This window comes from Cervus elaphus, chromosome 27 (assembly GCF_910594005.1).
Source record: "Cervus elaphus chromosome 27, mCerEla1.1, whole genome shotgun sequence".
NCBI classification, from domain to species: domain Eukaryota; kingdom Metazoa; phylum Chordata; class Mammalia; order Artiodactyla; family Cervidae; genus Cervus; species Cervus elaphus.
In genome coordinates, this window is record NC_057841.1 from 37,773,385 (window position 1) to 37,796,639 (window position 23,255).

General features: G+C 42.1%; 2 protein-coding genes and 1 non-coding gene across 3 annotated transcripts in view; 1 reads left to right on the forward strand and 2 right to left on the reverse strand.

Annotated features, from left to right (window-relative positions):
* MIB1 (MIB E3 ubiquitin protein ligase 1) overlaps positions 1-9,590 on the reverse strand; it is a 97,152-nt gene extending 87,562 nt beyond the window's left edge. Inside the window, exon 1 of the mRNA XM_043889471.1 lies at positions 9,236-9,590. Within this exon, the coding sequence (XP_043745406.1) occupies positions 9,236-9,464 (229 nt within the window). The 5' untranslated portion in view covers positions 9,465-9,590. The remainder of the gene's footprint in view (positions 1-9,235) is intronic.
* Positions 5,131-5,203, forward strand: TRNAG-CCC. The gene has a single exon. It is a non-coding gene; the product is annotated as a tRNA-Gly (tRNA).
* Positions 9,591-16,314: 6,724 nt separating the features above from the next.
* The window catches only part of LOC122684933 (putative 60S ribosomal protein L39-like 5), a 28,111-nt gene continuing 21,170 nt past the window's right edge, over positions 16,315-23,255 (reverse strand). Inside the window, exon 4 of the mRNA XM_043889476.1 lies at positions 16,315-16,631. Coding sequence (XP_043745411.1) covers positions 16,463-16,618 — 156 coding nt within the window. The 5' untranslated portion in view covers positions 16,619-16,631 and the 3' untranslated portion in view covers positions 16,315-16,462. The remainder of the gene's footprint in view (positions 16,632-23,255) is intronic.

Consider the following 23,255-nt stretch of genomic DNA (forward strand, 5'->3'; position numbering starts at 1 on the left):
TTATTATTAATACTAACTACCACTTAAATCAGTACACCAAGCTAGGTGCTTCACATATATCACATAACCTTCCCAACAATATTAAAAGGTAGGCATTATTATCCTCATTTATAGATGAAGAAATTGAGTGGGCTCAAATTCAAACCATGTGAGTCTGATTACAAAGCTTGGCTTCTTATGCTCTTGACTCTATCTGGGTTTTTTCTTTACTTAGCTCTGATTTTGTCTGAAGAATAATTACATATCTAGGGCATCGAGTTTCCTATTTAATGTACTATACTCAAAATAAAAGTTACTGAATCCCATTCTAATAACCAAATAAATCTCAGAGAGATACATTTTAAAAACTGAAAAGACTGTCTGCATGCATGCTAAGTCACTTCTGTCGTGCCCGACTCTGCAACCCCATGGACTCCTCCCACCAGGCTCCTCTGTCCATGGGATTCTCCAGGCAAGAACACTGGAGATCTCCAGGGGATCTTCCCCATCCAGGAACCGAACTCTCGTAACTGAGGTCTCCAACACTGGCGGGCAGGTTCTTTACCACTAGTGCCCCCTGAGAAAATGAAAAAATTATCTATTTCTTAGTTAATTTCAATAGTGTAGTAGAGTGAAACACCATCAACTTCCAACCAACTCTTATTTTGAGTTAAGGAGATGTCTTTGAAAGTGTCTCACTCAAAATCTACGATTCTCTCATCTTTTCTGTTGGACAAGTTATTCTCTCATCTATTTTTTCTACTCTATTAAAAGCTTGCATAACAATCATGCCTCACACAGTTCAAACAAAAGAAACAAGGTAGGCAAACAACTAGGTACACAACTAGCAATTCCAGTAATATATTTGCTATTTTTAGCACTTGTTACACAAGAGTAGAAAATTAATGAAATCAAACAAAAATGAGAACTTTATCCACTTTTTTCCCTAACAGATAAAACTTCATTATTTCATTTTAGAAGCAAAACAATCTATGTACCTTGACCTACTCCAACTTCATTTGACAGGCGAAGAATTAAAGTTTAAAGAGATTAATGTTATAAAGTATGGGGAAGGGGGGAAACTGACAAGCCTGGATGTGAACCTCAACCTCAACCAATTACTTATGAAATCTTGGGCAAACTTGTCCATTTCCCATAGCCTGTTTTCTCATCAGTAAAATGAAGGCTATCAAATAACACTTTTATGAGGACTAAATGAGATAAAGTATGTAAAAAGCTTAGCACAGTTTCCGACACGATGCGAGTTCAGTCAATGTCCGTCCCTCTAGTTAACAAGTCCACATGAGGAAATAGAGAATGAACAAACACCTTAACTTCCGTACTAACCCAGTGCATTTTCCACTACTCCATGAAGAGAGACTGGGAAAGGGAGGTAAGCAAGGCACCATTATGTAAAACATTACAATCTCAAGCTTTCATGATTTATTACTACTACTAGCCCTATAAAACTCCCAAAGTTCAAATAATGATTTTTTTTTTTTTAATATCAGAAGTTTCCACCCCATTTCTTGCTTTTTTAGGAAAAAAATTATCATCAAGACGATAAACCCACTCCTGGGGGAAAGCCATATACTCTTATCATGAGTATGCATACAGAATATAAACTAATCCTAACCACAGCAAGCATCTACAAAAGTAAATATGCTCCCAAAGTCACTCCAAGCCAGAAGTGAGTGAGTGGACTACCTGCTACGTTCCATTATCTCCTCCATTAGTTTAAACTCCACCTTATCTTAGTTGTGTTCTACAAGTTCATTTAAAAGCCAGTTGTTTAGAATTCAGGATCATTTTCCCTCAGAAATGAACTTATAAAAGTAACTTAGATACCAGACTATTTCATAAGAACCTATTTACACAGAGCTATCTATGGGGAAAAGATCAAATTGTTTCTGTGTTCCTAGTTCAGTCTGAGGAGGTGGTTTATTGCAATGCAAACATCCCAGTTTAAAAGGGGGTGGGGGGCAAGCTAAACTGGCCATGGGGACATATGAAAGTATATGAGCAGAGAAATGGGCTTAGGAGAATGACGAATGTTCTAAAAGAGCCATTTCCCTACAGATACTTAACATGCATAAGCTCTTGTCTGGTGACTCAGTACAACAGTTTCCAAAGTGAGGTACATGACCCAGGAAATACAGAAGAATGGTGCTTTGAAATGGAAGGGATACGCCCACAATCTCTTATCTATTCCAAAATCCCAAAAGTCTCAAGTTTTTTGTAAATGAGCGGCAATCCTGATCTGAATGAACAAAACGCTATGTTGTTGTTTTGTTCGGTCACTCAGCATGCCAGGCTTCCCTGTCCTTCACCATCTTCCAGAGCTTGCTCAAATTCACGTTCATTGAATTAGTAATGCCATCCAACCATCTCATCCCCTGTCGTCCCCTTTCTCTTCCTGCCTTTAATCTTTCTCAACATCAGGGTCTTTTCTAATGAGTCGGCTCTTCACATCAGGTGACCAAGGTACTGGAGCTTCAGCTTCAGCATCAGTCCTTCCAATGAATATTCAGGGAAAACCAGTAGCTTTGACATATAGTCAAAGACCTTTGTCAGCAAAGTGATGTCTGCTTTTCAATACGCTGTCTAGGTTTGTCATAGCTTTCCTTCCTAGGAGCATCTTTTAATCTCATGGCTGCAGTCACCATCCACAGTGATTTTGGAGCCCAAGAAAATAAAATCTGCCACCGTTTTCATGTTTCCCCCTTCTATTTGCCACGTAATGATGGGACCGGATGCCATGATCTTAGTTTCCTGAATGCTGAAGTTTTAAGCCAACTTTTTCACTCTCCTCTTCCAACCTCATCAAGAGGCTCTTTAGTTCTTCTTCACTTTCTACCATTTGAGTCATAACATCTGCATATCTGAGGCTGTTGAAATTTCTCCCAGCAATCCTGATTTCCAGCTTGTGATTTATCCAGTCCAGCATTCTGCATGATGTACTTTGCATATAAATTAAATAAGCAGGGTGAAAATATACAGACATGATGTACTCCTTTCCCAATTTTGAACCAATCCATTGTTCCATGTACGGTTCTAACTGTTGTTTCTTGAACCACATACAGGTTTCTCATGAGGCAGGTAAGGTGGTCTGATATTCCTATCTCTAAGAATTTTCCACAGTTTGTCATGATCCACACAGTCAAAGGCTTCGGCATTATTCAGTGAAGCAGATGTTTTTCCCTTAGTATAATTATTCATACACTTTCTGCAGAAATACTGGGGTATCTGATATGACAGGTGCTGCTGTGGACCTGGAAGTGGGAGATATGTACTCTGTGGCAAATACTATATTACAGCTCTAAAATCCAAAAGTTTATAAACTCAGTCCCAAGCATTCTGAATAAAGGGTATGGACTTCCATTAAAACTTTCATATTTACGGTTTTTTCTAAAAATCTAAGAATGAAACTAGGTTAGTAATTATACATTACTCAGCTGATACTAGCACCCTCAGTGGGTCACTGAAAAAAAAAAAATCATATCATACACACAATACAAGGTGTAGTGAGGATGGGTGGGAGTTTGACAGCTGAGGGTCTAACACTGTTGCTCACTTCTGGCACACTAAGACATAGTTATGCAGACTTGCAGAATACATCTTACTGGTATAAAACCACATGTTGATTCTCTTGAGATAAAGTGCTTAAAAATCAAAATCAAAAATAAGTTTCTTTTTTTTCCTACAAAATAAGAGTAAGTATTCCCAAATTGCACACCTTTTCTAGAATGAAAAGTGGTTGCTAACAGTATGCTCCCTAGAAGACACATATACTTTTTTTAATTATACCATTTAATCTGTCCCTCCAGGTAAAGGTGATGTTTGACAAGAAATAAGAAAATAAATGCAGTCCAAAGGGAACTAGAGTAAGCAAGGTGAAAAGTGACATCTGGAGATACTTCCCTCATTATGTGGTCTTCAATGCTGAAACAATGTGTCACCAATAAACTCTAATATCTGCATCCATAAAAGAAAACCATTTTTATTTCATCTTAAATTCAGTGGATTCTGAATTCATTTATTCAAAATATAAAAGTGAAACACCTTCCAATTCGTTTGTAAGAAATGATCAGGATCAGAAAAGGTGGAAAACTACCAGCTAAATTTCAATAAAAATGTTTACTTAACTGGTAAATGAAATAGAAACATAAGACTGAGTTAGGTAAACACACTGCATTAATCAGGGTCCAGTCAGCAGACAGGAAACCACACCAATCCACCACTTCTAAAAATGGGAAAACAATGAAAAAACAGGATTATTTAAACATAAGAGGCTTAAAGGAGGGTCCCATAGGGCTGGATTACATGTTACATGTGGGATACACATACAGAAAAACCATTAATGTCCAACAATAGTGTTACACTAAGTTAATCAAACAACCATATCACAGACTAGAACAATTCATCTCAATTTTCTAGTCAACTTTCCCTCAGGAAAAGTAGTACAAACATTGATCATTTCTGAACTACTATGAACAGAAGAGAGAATGATGGGGAAAAGCAATGAATTCACTGAGTTTTCATCCCTATAATCTGCCATTCACCAGCTTTGGGACTGAACAAGTTTCTTCATCTCTCCAAGCCTGAGTTTCTCTTTATCTGTGTTAGGAATCCAACTGCACATCTAATGAGTTCAAAGCTCTTTGAAAAGAGCAATTTATTCAGAAAATACTCATCCAGAGCTATGGTTTTGCTAGAAAATGGAGATACAAGAACACACACACACACACTCCTTCCCCTCCAACTAATAATCTCATGCAAAAGCCAATCACAACCAGCATACCTGTGGCAGCAGAAAGGAGCATAGGGTACAGTGCAATCACACTGTCCAGCAGTTAGAGGAGGAGGAGGGAACCTGTGGGAGGCTACCCAGAGACACAGCCAGAAAGAAACATCTAATCTAACCACAGAGATAAGCCTCTAGTTGGTGGCTCCGTTGGTAAAGAATCTGTCTATAATGCAAGAGGCCTGGGTTTGATCCTGGAGAAGGAAACGGCAACCCACTCCAGTATTCTTGCCTAGGGAAATCTCATGGACACAAGAGCCTGGCAGGCTACACAGTCCATTGCAAGAGTTGGATACAACTCAGGAACTAAACCACCACCATATATTAAGACAGCATTACAGGGTACTTCCCTGGTGGTCCAGTGGCTAAGACTCTGTGCTCCCAATGCAGGGAGCCCAGGTTCAATCCCTGGTCAGGGAACTAGACCCCACATGCCGCAATTCAAGAGTTCACATGCCACAACTAGGGCTTCCCTGGCGGCTCAGACAGTAAAGAATCCGCCTGCCATGCAGGAGACCTGGGATCGATCCCTGGGTGGGGAAGATCCCCTGGAGGAGGGCATGGCAACCCACTCTAGTATTCTTGCCTGGAGAATCCCATGGACAGAGGAGCCTGATAGGCCATAGTCCACGGAGTCACAAAGAGTGAGATACGACTGAGCAACTAAGCACATGCCACAACTAAGACCAGGTAAGCGTGTCCATGGGCCAGCATCATCTCCATCACCTGGGAGCTTTTAAACTACTCTTGCTGAATTCCACACTTAGTGAATCAGAATCTGCATTTTTAAAGGTTCCCAGGTGACCCGCATGCTTATTCTCTGACAAGTACTGATAGAGGGGTAGCTATTTCCTGAGAACTTCAAATTGATTTCTTGAGGTCCTCGTTCAACCAAGTTGCAATCTACAGGGAGTATTAATACTAGATGAAAAAAAAAAAACTAGATGGACTTTCATCATTTAAAACATCGCTTTAAAAAAAAAAAAAAAACATCGCTTTAGTAGATGAAGATAAAAAAGGAAAAGGTATGTTACCTAAGTCTTCAAAATAGATAGCTGTTTAGGAAAATCAAGCTTTCCTTTCAGATGCCTTTGGCAAAAACCATCTCACAATATCTCATCCTTTCCAGGTCTGGCATCCTACTCCCCAAACACTGTTCATACAAGTCCTGTTTTTTCCCAAGGCTCTCTCCCTGGATAACACTCTTTTCTCCTGTAGTTCTAGAAACAGATCAGAAGAGAAATAAGGGGACTCAGAAAGGAAATGATGAGGCTTATTAATTGACTTCACTTTTTATCCAGAGTGAGCACTTCTAGGCCTTCAACTGAGTAATGACGTCTGAGGAGTTGGTCCACGTGTGACCAAAGAAGCACTCTTTGCTAGGGGTGGAAGAAAAGGACAAAGAACCACCCCAACACAGCCTGGACCAACAATACCAAAAGCTGATTTTAAATAAACCTAATAATTTATACTTCTTTCACTATCCATACTCAAGAGGGTAGAAAGAACTTTAATAGGCAACACAAATTATCTTCTCCAGTCTTTCTCTGGTAACAATACAACACTGAGGTCAAGTGACCAAAAAACGAGCACTGAGTAAAAATACATTTCTCCCCAATCCTATAAAGTCAGTACCCAAATGATAAAATGTTGACTATACATACTTGATTACACACTTCCCAAAATTAACTCCCAACGAATTCAGTAACATACGTATTTCCACAATCCTCTTACTCACTATAAATTAACCAAGTATATCTGGATACAAGAGAGAAATTATATCATTCAAATATACACTAAATGCTCCTCTTTTCAAAGCCTGACTATCCTAGCCATAAATTCAAACTTATCATATGACACCTGAAAGAAATAAGTTTGGCATTTATTATTACTTTTTGGTATACTTTTACCACATAAGCACATATCCTCAACTGGGGGCAATCCTGCTCCCTAAGAGGCACCTGGCACTATCTGAAATACTCTGGGTTATCATGTCTACAACCAGCGGGTAGAGGCGCGTGCACAGGGCAGCCCCCTCCAGTAAAGAATTATCTAATCAGTTGCAAACAGCAATAGTGCCAAAACTGAGAAACCTTGTCCCAAACAGTAAACAGGACTATTCTACATTTTAACATATCAGACGTTTTCTTCTTTAAGAAACTTTACTTTCTTGCTTTATTTGCTTAACACTAATTTTCTATAGGGGTTTTAAAAATGTTTGCTAACAGCATCCGATGAACAAGATGAACTGATACATACCAATAGATTAAATAATGTGTAAAATTATCTTGTAAACTAAGATTTTTAAACCTCTGAAAAATACCTGTTTTTACACAATATAACTATTTATAGGACAGATATATTCCATACTATAAAACATACAGGGAACAGGAATATCCCTTCAAAACCTGCTGCAGTACAGGATTTGATACACTTTACCTTTACCCTAGAGAGATATTTAAAATTCCCCATAAACCTATCATTACGGATCCCAAGATGTCTTCAAATTGTTGAGTTGTGGTCAAAGTTTAGCTTGCCCTAGCAGGATAAAATTTTAATTAAGAGTGTCCAGAAACAAGAATATGCCCCATACAGTGTTGTTAGGAGGGCAAATTGGTAAAAATGTCTCTGCAGGGCATTTAGTCAACATCTACCAAAATGTTACATATATGTACCCTTTAATGTGGCAATTCCACTTCTGAAGTGCTCCATACACCTGCATATACATGTTCAAGGACTTATTCAGAACATCATTGTAAATAAGACCTGGAACAATACAAATGTCCATCAACACAGTACTGGTTAAATAAAGTACTGCATACAATCACAGGAATATTATGCAGCTATGAAATAATAAGGTAGACCTATCTATATTTGCTAACATGGAACAATCACTAAGGGGCTTCCCAGGTGGCGCGAGTGGTAAAGAACCTGCCTGCCAATGCAGGAGACATAAGGGATGCAAGTTCGATCCCCGGATGGGGAATAGCCCCTGGAGAAGAGCATGACAAGCCGCTCCAGTATTCTTGCCTGGACAATCCCAAGGACACAGGAGCATGGCAGGCTATACAGTCCACAGGGTTGCAAAGAGTGGGACACGACTGCATCAACTTAGCATAGCACAGTATAACAATCAATAATAGGTACTATTAAGTTAAGAAGCAGAAGTACAGAAGAGAATAAAACAGTAGTTTCTTAACACTGTTTTAAAAGGGTGGCAGATTTACAATACATTGATATTTACAAATGCTTGCAATGAGTGTTCTGTAGGAACACACTGGTGGTCCCTTTCTGTACAGGGAAATCTTTTCTTTTGGCCCTGCACATAAATCTTCTGCAACATTTAAACAACCAGCTAAGAAACACAATTCCAGGCATTATCTATTCAATAACTGAATTGCCTTTGTGTTAATTTCCTTTCTACTGGCTGCTAACAATAACTATGCACCCATTTCAGGATCTGTTAGGTTTTGCAAAACTCAATCATAAAGCTTTAGAAATAGCTAAAGCATGCTGGAAACTATCAAATATGAAATCTGAAACTATTTCCTACTGAACAGGGTCCCAAGGATAAATCTACGTGAAAATGAATTCGATTAAATTATTCTGAGAGCAAGCTTTCAGGTGATCACATTATAGAAAAATTCTAGAATCAGTAACCAACAGTTCCCTGAAACTTGGTGAATCGAGGACAATGACTCAGAGCCCTGTTAATGGATAAGTCCCTGCCTTAACCTTACAGATGCACTGAGATGTTAAAAGATACCTGGTGAGCCCTATGCCTATCTTCCACTTGAGAAAGTATTTAACACAAAGAAAGGGTTCAATATTGAGACTGTTTTTCCTTCTATTGCTATAAAGATACACAACGAAACAATTAAGATGAAAAAGCAGTCCACAGGGTACGAAGTGGCATTCAGCTACTGAACTCCACGTCTTTCTGCATGTCAGAGGAGGAAGAAAGGGAATCGCCAACAAAACCGAGGTACCAACGGCCCCACGGCAATTGTTACCGGCCAACGAAACACCATATGGCAAAGCAAGCCTCCCTTCAGACACTTATCACTCGGCGGCTGATTAATTTCAATGGCTTTACAGGACAGGCCTCTCCAGATCCCTTCCCTGGAGGAGGAGGGGAGGGGTCTGTTGTCTTCCCGGCGCTTTGTGCCTTCCAGGCTTGAAGGCATCCTTGTACTGGTGCAGCCATCATTTCCCTTGGGGACTGGGCGGAGGGAAGGGAAGCAGGGGGGTCTTTTCTCCTGGAAGTTTGTGTTTACCAGGTAAGGAACCTAAAATTCCCTCTGGCTCTTTCCCTAGCCGCTCCCTCCGGCCGGGCGCGGCGGGGGAGGCGTTGGACCTCGGGGCTTCGCCCAGGCCGCCCGACGCTCCCCGGCCCACCCCGCATCGCCCGGGCCCCACGCGCAGGCCCCGAGCCCCGGAGGCCGCCCTTACCCGTGGGCGCGCTGTCCAGGATGCGCAGATCGTAGGCCCCGGAACAGCGGTAGTTGGCGGCCGTGCCGTTGTCCCACACCACCACCACCTCCTCGGGGCTCTCGAAGCTCCGGACCGTGCCCACATGGCCCTCGCCGCCGTCCTGCTTCCCCCACTTCCAGTCCGGGCCGCGCACTACGCGGGCCCCGACCCCTTCCACCATCACCCGGTTATTCCTGGAGTTACTCATCGGGGCCCGAGCCGCGGGCTCCGCCGCCGCCGCCGCCGCCGGGGGGCCCGTAAGGGAGTGGGGCCCGGGCCGGACTCTCGGCGCCGGCGGGGGCGGCAGCGAGCCCCGGGGAACGTGGGAATAACTCACGGGGGCGGCGCCGCGGTCCCCGCCGAGCCCGCAGCCGCTCCCTAGCCGTCGCCGCCGCCGCCGCGCCCCCCTCTCGGACTGGAGGCCGGACTGCAGCGGCTCGGAGGCTGAGGCGGCGGCGGCGGCGGCAGCGGCGGGCGGGCAGAGGGGAGGGGGCCGTGGGCGGGGACTCCCCCGCTTCCTCCGGGCTCCCCGGCCGGGCTACAGCGACGGCCGCCAGGAAACCACGCTCTCCCCCGACCGGGAGCGCGGGGAGCGGAGGGGACCGGGGGAGGCTCGCCCGGGGGAGACGGCGCGGGCGGCGGGGAGCAAGCTTAACTGCCGGCCTATCTTCTCCCCGGGGCCCTCGCCCCGGGGTGGACACCCGAGCGCCGGCGCCGCCTCCTCCCCCGTGGGCGGTGATGGTACCTCCCGGCGTCCGGCGAGTGCCCGGGCCCAGGGGCCCCCTTCTCTCTGCCCCCGCGCACGCCGCCGCGCTCCGCCCCGCCACAGAGCCCCCGCCGGGCGAGAACGGCTCCACATCCGGGTACTGGCACACCCAAGGCCGGAGCAGCACGTCCTTTGAGGGATTAGGAAAGGGACCCTCAGTAACACTGCGGTGTACGGCTTTGAGAAAGTCACGCAACTAGGGGGGGAAGGAAGGAGAAGAAAATCCAGCCCTAATTGTCTCGCCCAGGCCCTGTGAGAGTGCGCGTGCGCGCAGCCTGGAGCAGGGAGGAGTAGACGCCCCGCCCCAGTCTGGGGCAAAGGAGGGGCGGCTCCCCGTGGTCGCGGCGGACCGGTGGTGCGGCGTGTCCCATTGGCTGTGACGGGAGGGGGCGGGGCACGACGTCTGGACAGCTTGGAGGTGGGGCTGGAGGAAGTGAGGCTCCGGATGCCGCCCGGGCTGCTGAAACGGAGTCTCTCTGGGTCAGTCTTAATTCATTAAGTTCTAGCGTGGCCTGATTGTACTACGTGTGAATTTGGGATTACATAACATTTTAGTCTTCCTTTTTACGAGGCGAGGAATAGGGCAGATTATGACACAGATTAAGGGAGACCTGTATTTTTGTTTATGTAAACTGAAAGCATTTCAGACCGCCGTGGGTAATCAGTGGTGTGTTTCTAAAATGAGCAGAATGGTTCCGAATGACGTGTGTCTTACCTTTATACGGAGTCAGAGGGGTAAGTAGACCCCAAGCAGCACAAGTCCCTGGAAAGAGTTTACAAGCACCTTACCCATTGTAACAACGCCTGTCCGTTACATAATTCGGCCCCCAGTCACAAAACACAGCAAAATAAGAGGGTTGTAAGAGTGGTCTGACCTGCCTCTTGAGAAACCTGTATGCAGGTCAGGAAGCAACAGTTAGAACTGGACGTGGAAAAATAGAGTGGTTCCAAATAGGAAAAGGAGTACATCAAGGCTGTATATTGTCACCCTGCTTATTTAACTTATATAGAGTACATCATGAGAGACGCTGGGCTGGAAGAAGCACAAGATGGAATCAAGATTGCCGGGAGAAATATAAATAACCTCAGATATGCAGATGACACCACCCTTATGGCAGAAAGTGAAGAGGAACTAAAAAGCCTCTTGATGAAAGTGAAAGAGGAGAGTGAAAAAGTTGGCTTAAAGCTTAACATTCAGAAAACTAAGATCATGGCATCTGGTCCCATCACTTCATGGGAAATAGATGGGGAAACAGTGGCTGACTTTATTTTGGGGGGCTCCAAAATCACTGCAGATGGTGATTGCAGCCATGAAATAAAAAGACCCTTACTTCTTGGAAGGAAAGTTATGACCAACCTAGACAGCATATTAAAAAGCAGAGACATTACTTTGCCAACAAAGGTCCATCTAGTCAAGGCTATGGTTTTTCCAGTGGTCATGTATGGATGTGAGAGTTGGACTGTGAAGAAAGCTGAGAGCCGAAGAATTGATGCTTTTGAACCGTGGTGTTGGAGAAGAGTCCCTTGGACTGCAAGGAGATCCAACCAGTCCATCCTAAAGGAGATCAGTCCTGGGTGTTCATTGGAAGGACTGATGTTGAAGCTGAAACTCCAATACTTTGGCCACCTGATGCGAAGAGCTGACTCATTGGAAAAGACCCTGATGCTGGGAGGGATCGGGGGCAGGTGGAGAAGGGGATGACAGAGGATGAGATGGCTGGATGGCATCACCAGCTCGATGGACATGAGTTTGAGTAAACTCCGGGAGTTGGTGATGGACAGGGAGGCCTGGCGTGCTGCGATACATGGGGTCTCAAAGAGTCAGACACGACTGAGCGACTGAACTAAACTGAATTGAAGAGTGGTCTCTGGCTGCTTTTACTTAAATGACATTATGGTGTATGGGTTTTAAAATAAGTGGTTCACAGCCCAGCACAGATGTGAAGTCAGCTTGCTGTCACTTTTCCTGAGTGTCAAGGGATCAAGGAGTACTCCGGCCAAATCAAATAATGAGATGTAAGGTATAACCAATGAATGGTAATGTAGCGAAATAAATATTCTTACTTTTTCATGTTCAAAACAGGAAAATACCATATGGAATCCCAAAGACCAAACAGAGCTTATTTTAGAAAATTAACAGTTAAAGTGTTTGTTCAAAATAGACCAGCCTAATATCTAGTCTATTTTAAAGCATTTTCATCCTGAAAGTGTTAAATGTGCTATTCTCTCTCTGCCAACTCTCCTCTCTTGGGATCTTTGCTGGGTTCCTTCTTTTCTTTTTAACCAGTTAAATTAATCACATGACATGCATTCATAAGTTGATGAAAAGATTTTAGAAAAAAATATAGCCACAGCACAAGTTATACTGTGGTTGACTTTGTAAAGTAAGCTAACTCACGAAAAAGCCAACTGAGATGCTAAGACTCTTAATAGCACAACCTTGCATTTTACATCAAGTCCAATATATTGATAATGACTTTCCATATGTTTGATTGTGTTTATCTCACCCAGGAGTTTTATACTTATGAGGACATCATGTAGTATTTAGATAGGCATTTATTCTCAATACCAGAGATTAGTTATAATAGTTTTGAATTTTATTTGCCCTTAAAATGGAAATGGATGTTAAGAAGTGATCTAGCCCAGCGGTTTTCCTTTCTTCCTGTTCTTACCCTGTAGTATGACCTATAATGGGAGCTAAGTACCCTAGATGACGTAATAGAGCAAGGCTGGAAGTCTTGTCTAGAGTCTTCCTGTAGTCTCCCTGCCTCCTACCTTTGCTCTATAGAAACTCATCAAAACTTTTGGAGTACCACTGAGCACAATTAATCAAATTAACCTAATCCCCATATTTGATAAGAAGAAATGAGACCAGCACTAATTAAATAACTCATCCAGGATTTCAGAGAAAGTTAAGAAAATAGCAAAAGCTATAACCCATGTAATACTAGATGAATTTCTATATATTAAACACTCTCCTATACATCCATTACCTTGTTAAATACACTGTGAATTTATAACACTATCATGTCACTAAGACTACTTCAAGGCCCTTAAATAAGTTTGCCAGTGGTCTCTAAATATTTTTGTTCATGCATCATTTTCAGTGCAAAATTTTTGAACATGTACTTCCAATATGTGTAATTATTACTGTATAACTTATATATGTGGTAGCATGTTATATGTTATGTAACATACTCAAAAATAGACATTACAAGAGGATAAGATACTGAATAAATAGAAAAGTTTTCATACTTTCTTTCACACCAGTGGATCATCTTCTGCATCCCTAGATGTTTAAATTAGTCTCCAAAGTAGGCACACCGCACTTCGGAAAACACTGTGTCATACATGTATTTGTCATGTTTAGAACATATGCACATCTCCAAATATGCCAGTCATTTTGCACATATGTAGGCTTATCTTCCCATTTGTTCAGAAACATTTAGGGTATTCAAAAATAGTACAATTTTTATTCCAACCATAAGTAAGGTAAACTAAATAAATCCTTGCTCCAGAAATGTAGTAATTTTGCCATTCACCTGCTGCTCTACTACTATGAATGCATTTGTGGCTGCTTTATAGTCAGCAAAAATGTATAATATTTGGAAAATAACTTTATCAGCTAGAGTAACACCATCTGCTATCATGGACACCAAAGCACATAAAGGTTCAAATACAATTTTTTGTTTCTCATTCATATAATAGCCTAATGCTTTCCTCCACATGGCCATCCAGAGACTTATTCTGTTATTCCACCATCCCCTGAAGTTATCTATGTCGCACTTAAGAAAGTGGAGGAAAAGTAGAGAGGGTTGCATACTCACTTTTCAAGTCTTGGACCCAAACAGCATATATCACTCAGTTATATACCATCACCTAGAAGTCAGCCACATGTAACTTAAAGGGAGGAAAAATGTAGCTTAGTTGGGTGCCCAAGAAAAGTGTATCAGCTAGTGTCCACTTAGGAAAACACAAAACATGCTAAATACTCAGACAAGGAATTTAATGAATGCAGTCAATTGTTTGCAAAAGTTTTCAAAGGGATACAGAAGCAAGATGAGATTAGACAATACTGGAGAACATTATCCCTCAGGACTAGAAAATAATGTTACCAAGGACCCATGACCACTGTGCCATTGAAGCTATTGGTGTTGAAACAACTACTATTTTGCAGGAAGTCAGGGGCCCATGCTCACTGAAGCTGCAGGAGACCGGGAGCCCAAAGTCACCTACCATTGTACAGACACACTCTGCTGTTGCAATCCCTGAAACCGCACTGCTTGAGTAGGAACCCAGAAGCTGATGTAAGCTCCATCTCAGAAGCAGGAAACCAAAATGACTTCTCTCATCAGTGATCTCTCACAAATAATAATAGTCTACCCTCTGGGGTACTCAGCACTATTCTCACTCTACTGTACTTAAATACTTACAGGTAGCAAAGAAGTAACATCACACATCTGCCACACAGGATGCAACTATTCTATTGAACATGAAGATACCTGCACCGTCTCTCTCTCTCCCCCAAGAAGAGAAGACACAAATTCCCGTCTATTGCCATATTTGTATCTGAGAGATATTAATTCCAGTTCAGCCACAGTTCCTCCTAGATAAACTGTAACCTACATTTTAATGTAAACAACCACCAATGAAATTCACATTTTCCTAGACAGACCAAGAGAAAAGAGAGAAGGCTCAGACAACCACCAATGCTTCCCAGGTAGCGCTAGTGATAAAGGATCCACCTGCCGAGACAGGAGACATAAGACACTTGGGTTTGATCCCTGGGTCAGGAAGATCCCCTGGAGAAGGAAATGGCAACCCACTGAAGTAGTCTTACCTGGAGAATTCCATAAGCAGAGGAGCCTGGTGGGCTAAAGTCCATAGGGTCACAAAGAGTCGGACACGGCTTAGCACATAGACCCAACAATACAACATGTGCTGTGCTTAGTCACTCTCGTGTCTGTGCAGTTGTGCAATACAACATAGCACAAGGTCAATTAATGGAGGAATGGATAAAGAAAATGTGATGTGTGTATACACAAACACAATGGTATAGTATTCAACCATAAAAAGAATAAAATCTCGCCATTTGCAACAACAAGGATGGGCCTTGAGAACATTATGCTAAGTTAAATAAACAGAAAGACAAATAATATGTGATCTCACTTATACATGGAATTTTAAAAAAAAAGAAGAAGAAGAACAAGTTCTCATAGTTACAGAAAATAAATTGGAGGTTGCCAAAAACAGTGATTGGAGGGTGGGTGTATTGAGTAAAGGAGGTCAAAGGTACATACTTCCAGTTATAAAATAAATGTCATGGGGATGTGATGTACAGCATAACAGCTATGGCTTAATACCATATTGCAGGCTTCCCTGGTGGTCCAGTGGTTACGAGTGCACCTGCCAGTGCAGGGAACATGGGTTTGATCGCTGGCCTGGGAGAATCCCACATGTCTCAGGGCAACTGGGCCCTTGAGCCACAACTGCTGAAGCCCTCGTGCATCCTAGATCCCGTGCTCCTCAGCAAGAGAAGCCACCTCAGTGAAAAGCCCTCAGACCACAACAGGAGAAAGCCCACACGCAGCAACAATGACCCGGCGCAGCCAAAAATAACTAAATAAAATTTAAAAAAAATTTAAATATCGTGTTGCTTATTTGAAATTGTTAAGAGAGTAGATCTCAAAAGTGCTCATCACAGGAAAACTGTAACTGGATGGTGACAGATGTTAACTTATTTTGATAATCATTTTGCACCATATGGTCTTCCCAGGTGGCGCTAGTAGTAAAGAACGTGACTGCCAATGCAGGAGAATCAAGAGATCTAGGTTCAATCCCTGGGTTGAGAAGATCCTCTGGAGAAGGGCATGGCAACCCACTCCAGTATTTTTGCCTGGAGAATCCCATGGATAGAGGAGCCTGGAGGGCTACAGTCCATAGGGTCACAAAGAGTCGGACATGACTGAAGCAACTTAGCACACATTGCACTATCTACAAATATCAAATCACTAGGTTGTACACCTGAAACTAATATAATGTTGCATGACAAATAGACTTCAATAAAAAAAATTAATCTGGGAAATGAGAAGGAGGAAAATAATTGGTTTCATATGTAAGTGTTGCAGACTTAATTATGTCCTCCAAAAAGATAACCCCTGATACCTGTGAAACAAGCTTATTTGAAAAAAAGAGTGTTCATAGATGTAATCAAGTTAAGATTAGGTCATACTGGAATAGAGTGGGCCCTGAATCCAATGACTGGTTCCTTTTTTTTTTTTTTTCCAACGTGACGTATCATATTTATTACTGGTCTCAGACTGATAGTGAGGAAATAAGAAACATCAGGAGCCAAGCATTACAGTAGTGATGTTCTCACTGTGATATGGCTGCTTAAATAAGTGATCTTAACATGTGTGCCACTTTTTATGTGAGGCTTCTTATAGACCCAGTTTGGTTCTTCTCCAATGTCTTCTCTTGGAGTTGTACCTAATTTTATTGCCAGTTTTCATTCGAATCCATTGAGGAATGGGACGATTCTGCTTTTGCTTCTTGGCCAGGAATTGCTTGATCTTGAAAGTCTTGTGAGAAGACATGGTGCGGACAGAACTCAACCGCACATAGGATGGCGGAGAAGAGAAAAGAGGGACTGGTGTCCTTACAAGAGGAAGGAAAAGAAGATGTGGACACACAGATGTATGGGGAAGAAGACCATGTGACAAGAAACACAGAGGTTGAATGCAGTGATGCCCCTGTAAGACAAGAAGGTCAAAGGCTACCAGCCACCAGGAAGAAGCCAGCAAAGATTCTTCCCTACTGCCTTCAAAGAGAGAGCAGAGCCCTGACAACACCTTAATTTTGGACTTCTAGCCTCCAGAACTGTGAAAGAATAAATTCCTGTTGTTTTAGTCTACCAAGTTTGTGATACTTTCTTATGGCATCTCTTGGAAATTAATGCAACAAGCAAGGATGAAAATAAGCATAGCTGTTACTGTCCTCATTTCTGTTACTGGTCACAAGACCATAGTTGATGTTTATAACTCCCCTCTTTCCATTACACAGTTCATATTTCCTTTTCCCTCTGCCAACAAGTCAGCTGACTGTAGTCCCATACCTGGCAGGTGGTTCAAGTATTCATTTTTGAAGGACTTTGCTCTCAGTCCTCAGTGGGTCGTTTTACTGTGATAATTTTATGTGTCAGTTTGACTGTTGACAGGGGACCAGGAAATTTGCACAAACATTATTCTGGCTGTCTCTGTGAGGTGTGTCCAGATAAGACTAGCCTTTAAATCAGTACACTGAGTTAAGCAGACTTCCCTCCCTAATGTGAGTGGGTCTCTTATAAACAATTGAAGACCTAAATAGAATAAGAAGTCTGAATAAGAGGGAACTCCTTTTGCCTTCCTACTTCAGCTGCGATATTGGTTTGTTTGTTTGTTTGCTTTTTCCTGGTCCTTTAACTTAGATCAAAACGTCAACTTCTCTTGGGTTTTGAGTCTGTGGACTTTTAAACTGGACCTGACACATATCATCAACTTTCCTAGTTCTCAAGCCTTTGGACTCAGACTGAACACATTAACTGTCCTGAATCTCCAGCTTGCTGACTGAAGATCTCTGGGCTCCTCAGCCTCCGTAATCCATTGAGCCAATTCCTCATAATTGGACTCTTTATTACAAAGATGTGTATTTTATTATACATTGTCATATATTAATAGTACATTTTATATTTTTGTATATGTTATCTATATGAAGACAAATGTGTGTGTGTGTGTGTGTGTGTGTGTGTGTGTGTTCAGTCTCTCAGTCATGTCAAACTCTTTGCAAACCCATGGACTGTAGCCCACCAGGCTCCCCTGTCCATGGGATTTTCCAGGCAGGAATACTGGAGTGGGTTGCCATTTCCTTCTCCAGGGGATTTTCCCAATCCAGGGATCAAACCCACGTCTCCTGCATTGACAGGCAGATTCTTTGACCCACCAAACCCCTGAGAACTGTGCTATGTGTGTGTGTTTACATATATATACATCCTATTGGCTCTGTTTCTCTGGAGAGCCCTAATGCATGTAGTCTACCATTAAATTTTACTAGAATTTATGTGTACTATTTTGAAATATGCCTCAAAGAATCTCTTGATTCCAAACGCAGGTCTTTCTTACCCTTTTCTGTAGCAAGAATCCCATTTCCACTTGGAAATCGGAACCCATGACTCAGTCAACACAGTAACCCTCTTCAGTGCTTGTCAATTTGTTGTTGTTCAGTGGCTAAGTTGTGTCCGACTCCTTGTGACCCCATGAACTGCAGCATGCCAGGTTTCCCTGTCCTTTGCTATCTACCGGAGTTTGCTCAAACTCATGTCCGTTGAGTCGGTGATGCCATCCAACCATCTCATCTTCTGTCATCCCCTTCTCCTTTTGTCTTCAGTCTTGAAAATCCCCAAGTGTTCAAGTGTCTGTCTCAACCTCCAATTCAGTGGAGATATTTTTGGTATTTTCTGGTGGAAACATTCCTCACTTGAAAAATAAGTTCTTTCAACCAATAAAACACACAGATGTAGAAATGGGAATCAAAACAGTTTTTTGGGGGATGGTTATTTAATAGTGTAAAAATGAATAAAGCCATGTTGACACCTTGGTTCCTGAGCCTATTGAGTATGGGAGCACCATATGTTGGTCACATGTTCAAAGCATATATCTCGGTTTGTGTTCTATGGTCAAGCATTTCATTTCAACTACAACTCAGGATAAAGCAGAAGCTATTTCTCAAAAGGAAAAATATTTATCAACAGAAGAGGACTTAATTTTGACCTAAAACCTCAGAGTTTCGCATTGGGATTCTACCATTAACATTTTACAGAGGATCCATGTTGTATGACCGTCTGTGACGGACATGTGACAACACAGGCTTTGCTGGCTCATATGGCCCACGTGACAGAGAAGCTTGCCCGGCAAAGTTTTCTCTTGTTTTAGGAACTACTCAAGACTGGCTTATACAAAGCAATATAAATGTGATATATCTTGTCTAAAAGACAAAAAAGCTCAAGTGTTTCTCCCTCTTTTTTAGCAGCTAAAACTACCATTTGCCTTATATTTTAGACAGGATATTCTGATGTGCCGCAGACTACTAGACTCCTGGCAACTTCATTAAATTGATAAGATGTAAATTTTCCTAGAGATTATCTGCTATCCACTGGTAAGCATGTGTCTTACTAAGGCATCTAGGGTTCTTATCACTTCTGGCCCTCCAAATCAAATTAATGTAATGACATTATTGGAGTGGACCAGCACGATATTCTCTGTAAGGTGGTGAGACAATCAAGGTCTCTGTAAACTAGATTATAACAGAGAGCAGTAGACTTTACATAGCCCTGAAGAAAGATATGAAAGGGCTGCAGCTGCTCCTGCTGGATATGAGCAATGTGCTTGCAATGATGCTTGTCAAATGGTACCGAGAAAAAAAACTCTTTGTAGATCAGCAATAGTTGGAGTTACACAACGGTATGCTCCACTAGAGACCACATCTAAAACAGTAGCTACAGTTCAGTCACTACCTGGTTAATTTTATAATAATACACAAGAGGCACCTTCCTTTGCAGGCTAAAGAGCAACTTCAATAGAGGGGTGACAGGAATCACTGTCTCCGCCTTTTTTAAGTCTGATGGCAGCACTAATCTCTGCAGTTCCCCTAGGGATGTGATTTGCTTTGAGTTTATTGTTTTGACAAGGAAGGGCAGTTACAGGACTTCTGTTTGGACTTTCTTACTGTTATGTTGCACTCCATAGATCAGGCGGCCAATATGCATATTATTCCAGTCTCCAAGCCTGTCTGTTCCAACTATGTATTCAGGAACTAGGGAACGAACTATAGGTGGTTTGCTGACATATTTGTACAATGCACTCTACACAAGAGTGGATTAACCATGTGACATCCATAAACTACCGCTCTGATCAGTGGGTCCCAGTGTCCTCTTACTCATAGCCAATATATAGGAGTTCGTTAAAGAGAATTTTCCCTTCCCTAGTGCCCACTTGATTGGGAAAATGGCTGCTGGTTTTGGGAGGGGCAGTAGGGGAGAAAACAGTGGGGAGAATTATAAGATAAAATTTTGGCTGTTCCAGGGCTTTCTCAGGAAAATCCAACTTCCTCTTTATTCAAGAACCTGCAAAATGGCATATATCTGCACACTGGATGCAAGGCTGTGGCTTTTCACTGTGATGATTCATATCTGTGACTAGCAGAGCTAGAGACTCTCTGATTGTATAGATCTAGAAGTACTTAAGTGAGATTCCCAATCTATGCCCACAGAAGGGATTCTGGGCCCTCAGTGATGTGGTGTGATGAGTTAACCAACCCTTCCTTGCTTTTCTGCTTACACACTTCTTTTTCTATGAAGACATAAATATCTTTTTTGTTTAAGTTGCTTTTGGAACTTGAAGCTGAAAGCAACCCTAACTAATTCAAGCTCTTGACTCATAATTAGATACGATACTTTAAAATGTTATTCTCTAGTGACTTTCATTCTCTTCCTTCCTAAAATTATTTTTAAACAATCAAAACAATGTTATATTAGTTGGGATCTTTTCATCTCAAAAGACAGAAAATTCAACTCGAATTGGCTTAACCAAAAGAGGAAATCTCTTAGATCATATTACTGGGGGGAAAAAAACCCACAAAAGTTCTAGACTAATATGTGTTTTAACTTAGGAAGTCAAACTACACCTTCCGAATTCAGTTTTTTCTCCAGCTCTCATTTTCTTTCTTCAGTTTTTCTCAAGCTCTCATTTTCTCCTTTTCTTGGCTTCCTCTGTAGTCAAAGTGGCCTCAAGCTCCTGTCTCCATTCATCCTTGCTGTTAGAAGTTCAGGCAGAAAAGAGGTTCCCCACCCCCTCCCAACAGTCTCAGCAAAAGTCTCCTTATGGGACAATAACTCTATCCTTGAATCAAACACTGAGGTCATGATCCATCTGGGTGTCATGTCACTCATAAGTTAGATGTGGTGTCAGCCCTACCCAAAGCAATAAAAGCAAGGACACCAGTGCCAAAGAAAAATGGAATAAATACTCAAGAGAAAAGAGTGTTTTGGAAAATGAATACTAATGACTCTGTTGGAATGTATCATGCCAGTGCTTAAGCTGAAATGGTTTGAATTCTGAAACAGATTTAGAGGAAATCATCTGACATTTTAGATAGGGCCAGCCTTTTGAATAGAAACAATGTGATAGAATGAAATGAGCCCTGAACTCAAGGCACTGATTCAACCTTAATACTGAGGCTACCCGTTCTGTGAGCTTCAGTGAATCACCTAACTTCTCTGATTCAGTTACTTCACATGTAAGACAAAGGGGTTAATCATCTTTGTACATAATAGTGCTTTTGATTCTTTTTTAAAAATATATCCCAACATGCTTAGGTTTGAGAAGCACCAAAGGTAGGTGTCTGAGGAGTCAGCTCAAGTATTTCTGCGGCCAAACTTGTCGGAAATGCATACATATTAGGGACCATAATCCTTTTTTAAAATGTTTGATGTATTTATTTACCTTTTGCAGCGCTGTCTTCATTGCTGCACACAGGCTTTCGGTAGTTGCGGTGAGTGGGCTCAGTACCACACTTGTGGTGCACAGGCTTATTTGTTCCACAGTATGTGGGATCTTCCTGGATCAGGGATTGAACTCATGTCCCCTGCACCTGCAGGTGGGTTCTCAACCACTGGACCACCAGGGAAGTTCCAGGGAGCCAAAATCTTTGACCTGTGTGTCAGGCTGGGTTGAAGGCACTCTACTTGTGAGTCCCTACACTCACAAGTAGGGACAATATCAGCCCCCACACATCTGTTGCCAGTCAGAATCTGTCTTTGGGGGGGCATCCAACATGGTCCAGAGGTTAGGAATCTGCCTTGCAATGCATGGGACACAGGTTTGATCCCTGATCTTGGAAGATCCCACATGCCTTGGAGCAACTAAGTCTGTGAGCAACAGCAAAGACCCAGTGCAGCCAAAAATAATTAAAAAAAAAAAGAAACAAAGAGTCTGTCTTTGGGACCTGAAGCACACTTGCATCTTTCCCACGTCCCTTCCAATCCCAGCCAACAAATACCACTTCTTTTCCTTTGTCCTCCCACATTAGGTTCACCAACCGTGAGAACCTGAGTAAAGTAACAAGACTCTTGTGAAATCTTAAGATGTGTTTTGTTTTGCTTTTTTTCTCAGAAAGATGAGCGAGCAATCCTTACCTTCCTGTTGGCTTGGGAACATATAAATTCCAGCAATTCTTTGTGTTCCCATGAACCCTTTGAGTCCTCTCAAGCATTCCATCACAGAAAAAGTTGCCAATGGACAGTGAGTTCAATTATAATTCCAAGTGCTAAACTGTACAAACTTTGTCTTATCTGTTACTTCTCTACCTCCATGATCTACACTTACACTATTTCACTGGAAATTCTAATAGGAAGATGAAAATTCTAGAGGTAGGTGATGGTGATGGTTGAATAACAATCCAAATGAAGTTAATGCCACTAAAGTGTATAGTTAAAAATGGTTAGAATGAAAAAAAATGGTTAAAATGATAAATTTTATGCTACGTGTATTTTGACACAATAAAAAGAATTATAAATTGATAAACAGGAATTATAATATGATCCAGCAATTCCATGTGTGCGTGCTAAGTCACTTCAGTTGTGTCCGACTCTTTGCAACCCAATGGACTCTAGCCTGCCAGGCACCTCTGTCCATGGTTATTCTCTAGGCAAGAATACTGGAGTGGGTTGCCATGCCCTTCTCCAGGGGATCTTCCTGACCCAGGGATCAAATCCATGTCTCCCAACTCTCCTGCATTGGCAGGCAGGTTCTTTACCACTAATTCCAGCTGGGAAGTCGCCCAGCTATTCCACCTCTAGGTATATACCCAAAGAAATTGAAAGCCTTCACTCAAACAGATATTTGTATGACAATGTAATTTACAATATCCAAAAGGTGGAAACACTCCAGGTGTTCATCAACAGGTGAATGGACAAACAAGATGTGGTATACACATACAATGGACTATTATTTAGCTGTAAAAACAAGTGATGTTCTGATGCTATAACATGGATGAACCTTGAAGGTATTATAATGAGTAAAGTATGCCAGACAGAAAAGGATAAATATTGTATGATCCCATTTATATGAGGCACCTATAATATTCAAGTTAATAGAGATAGCAAGTAGATTAGAAGTCACCAGAGAGGTTGGTGGAAAAGTA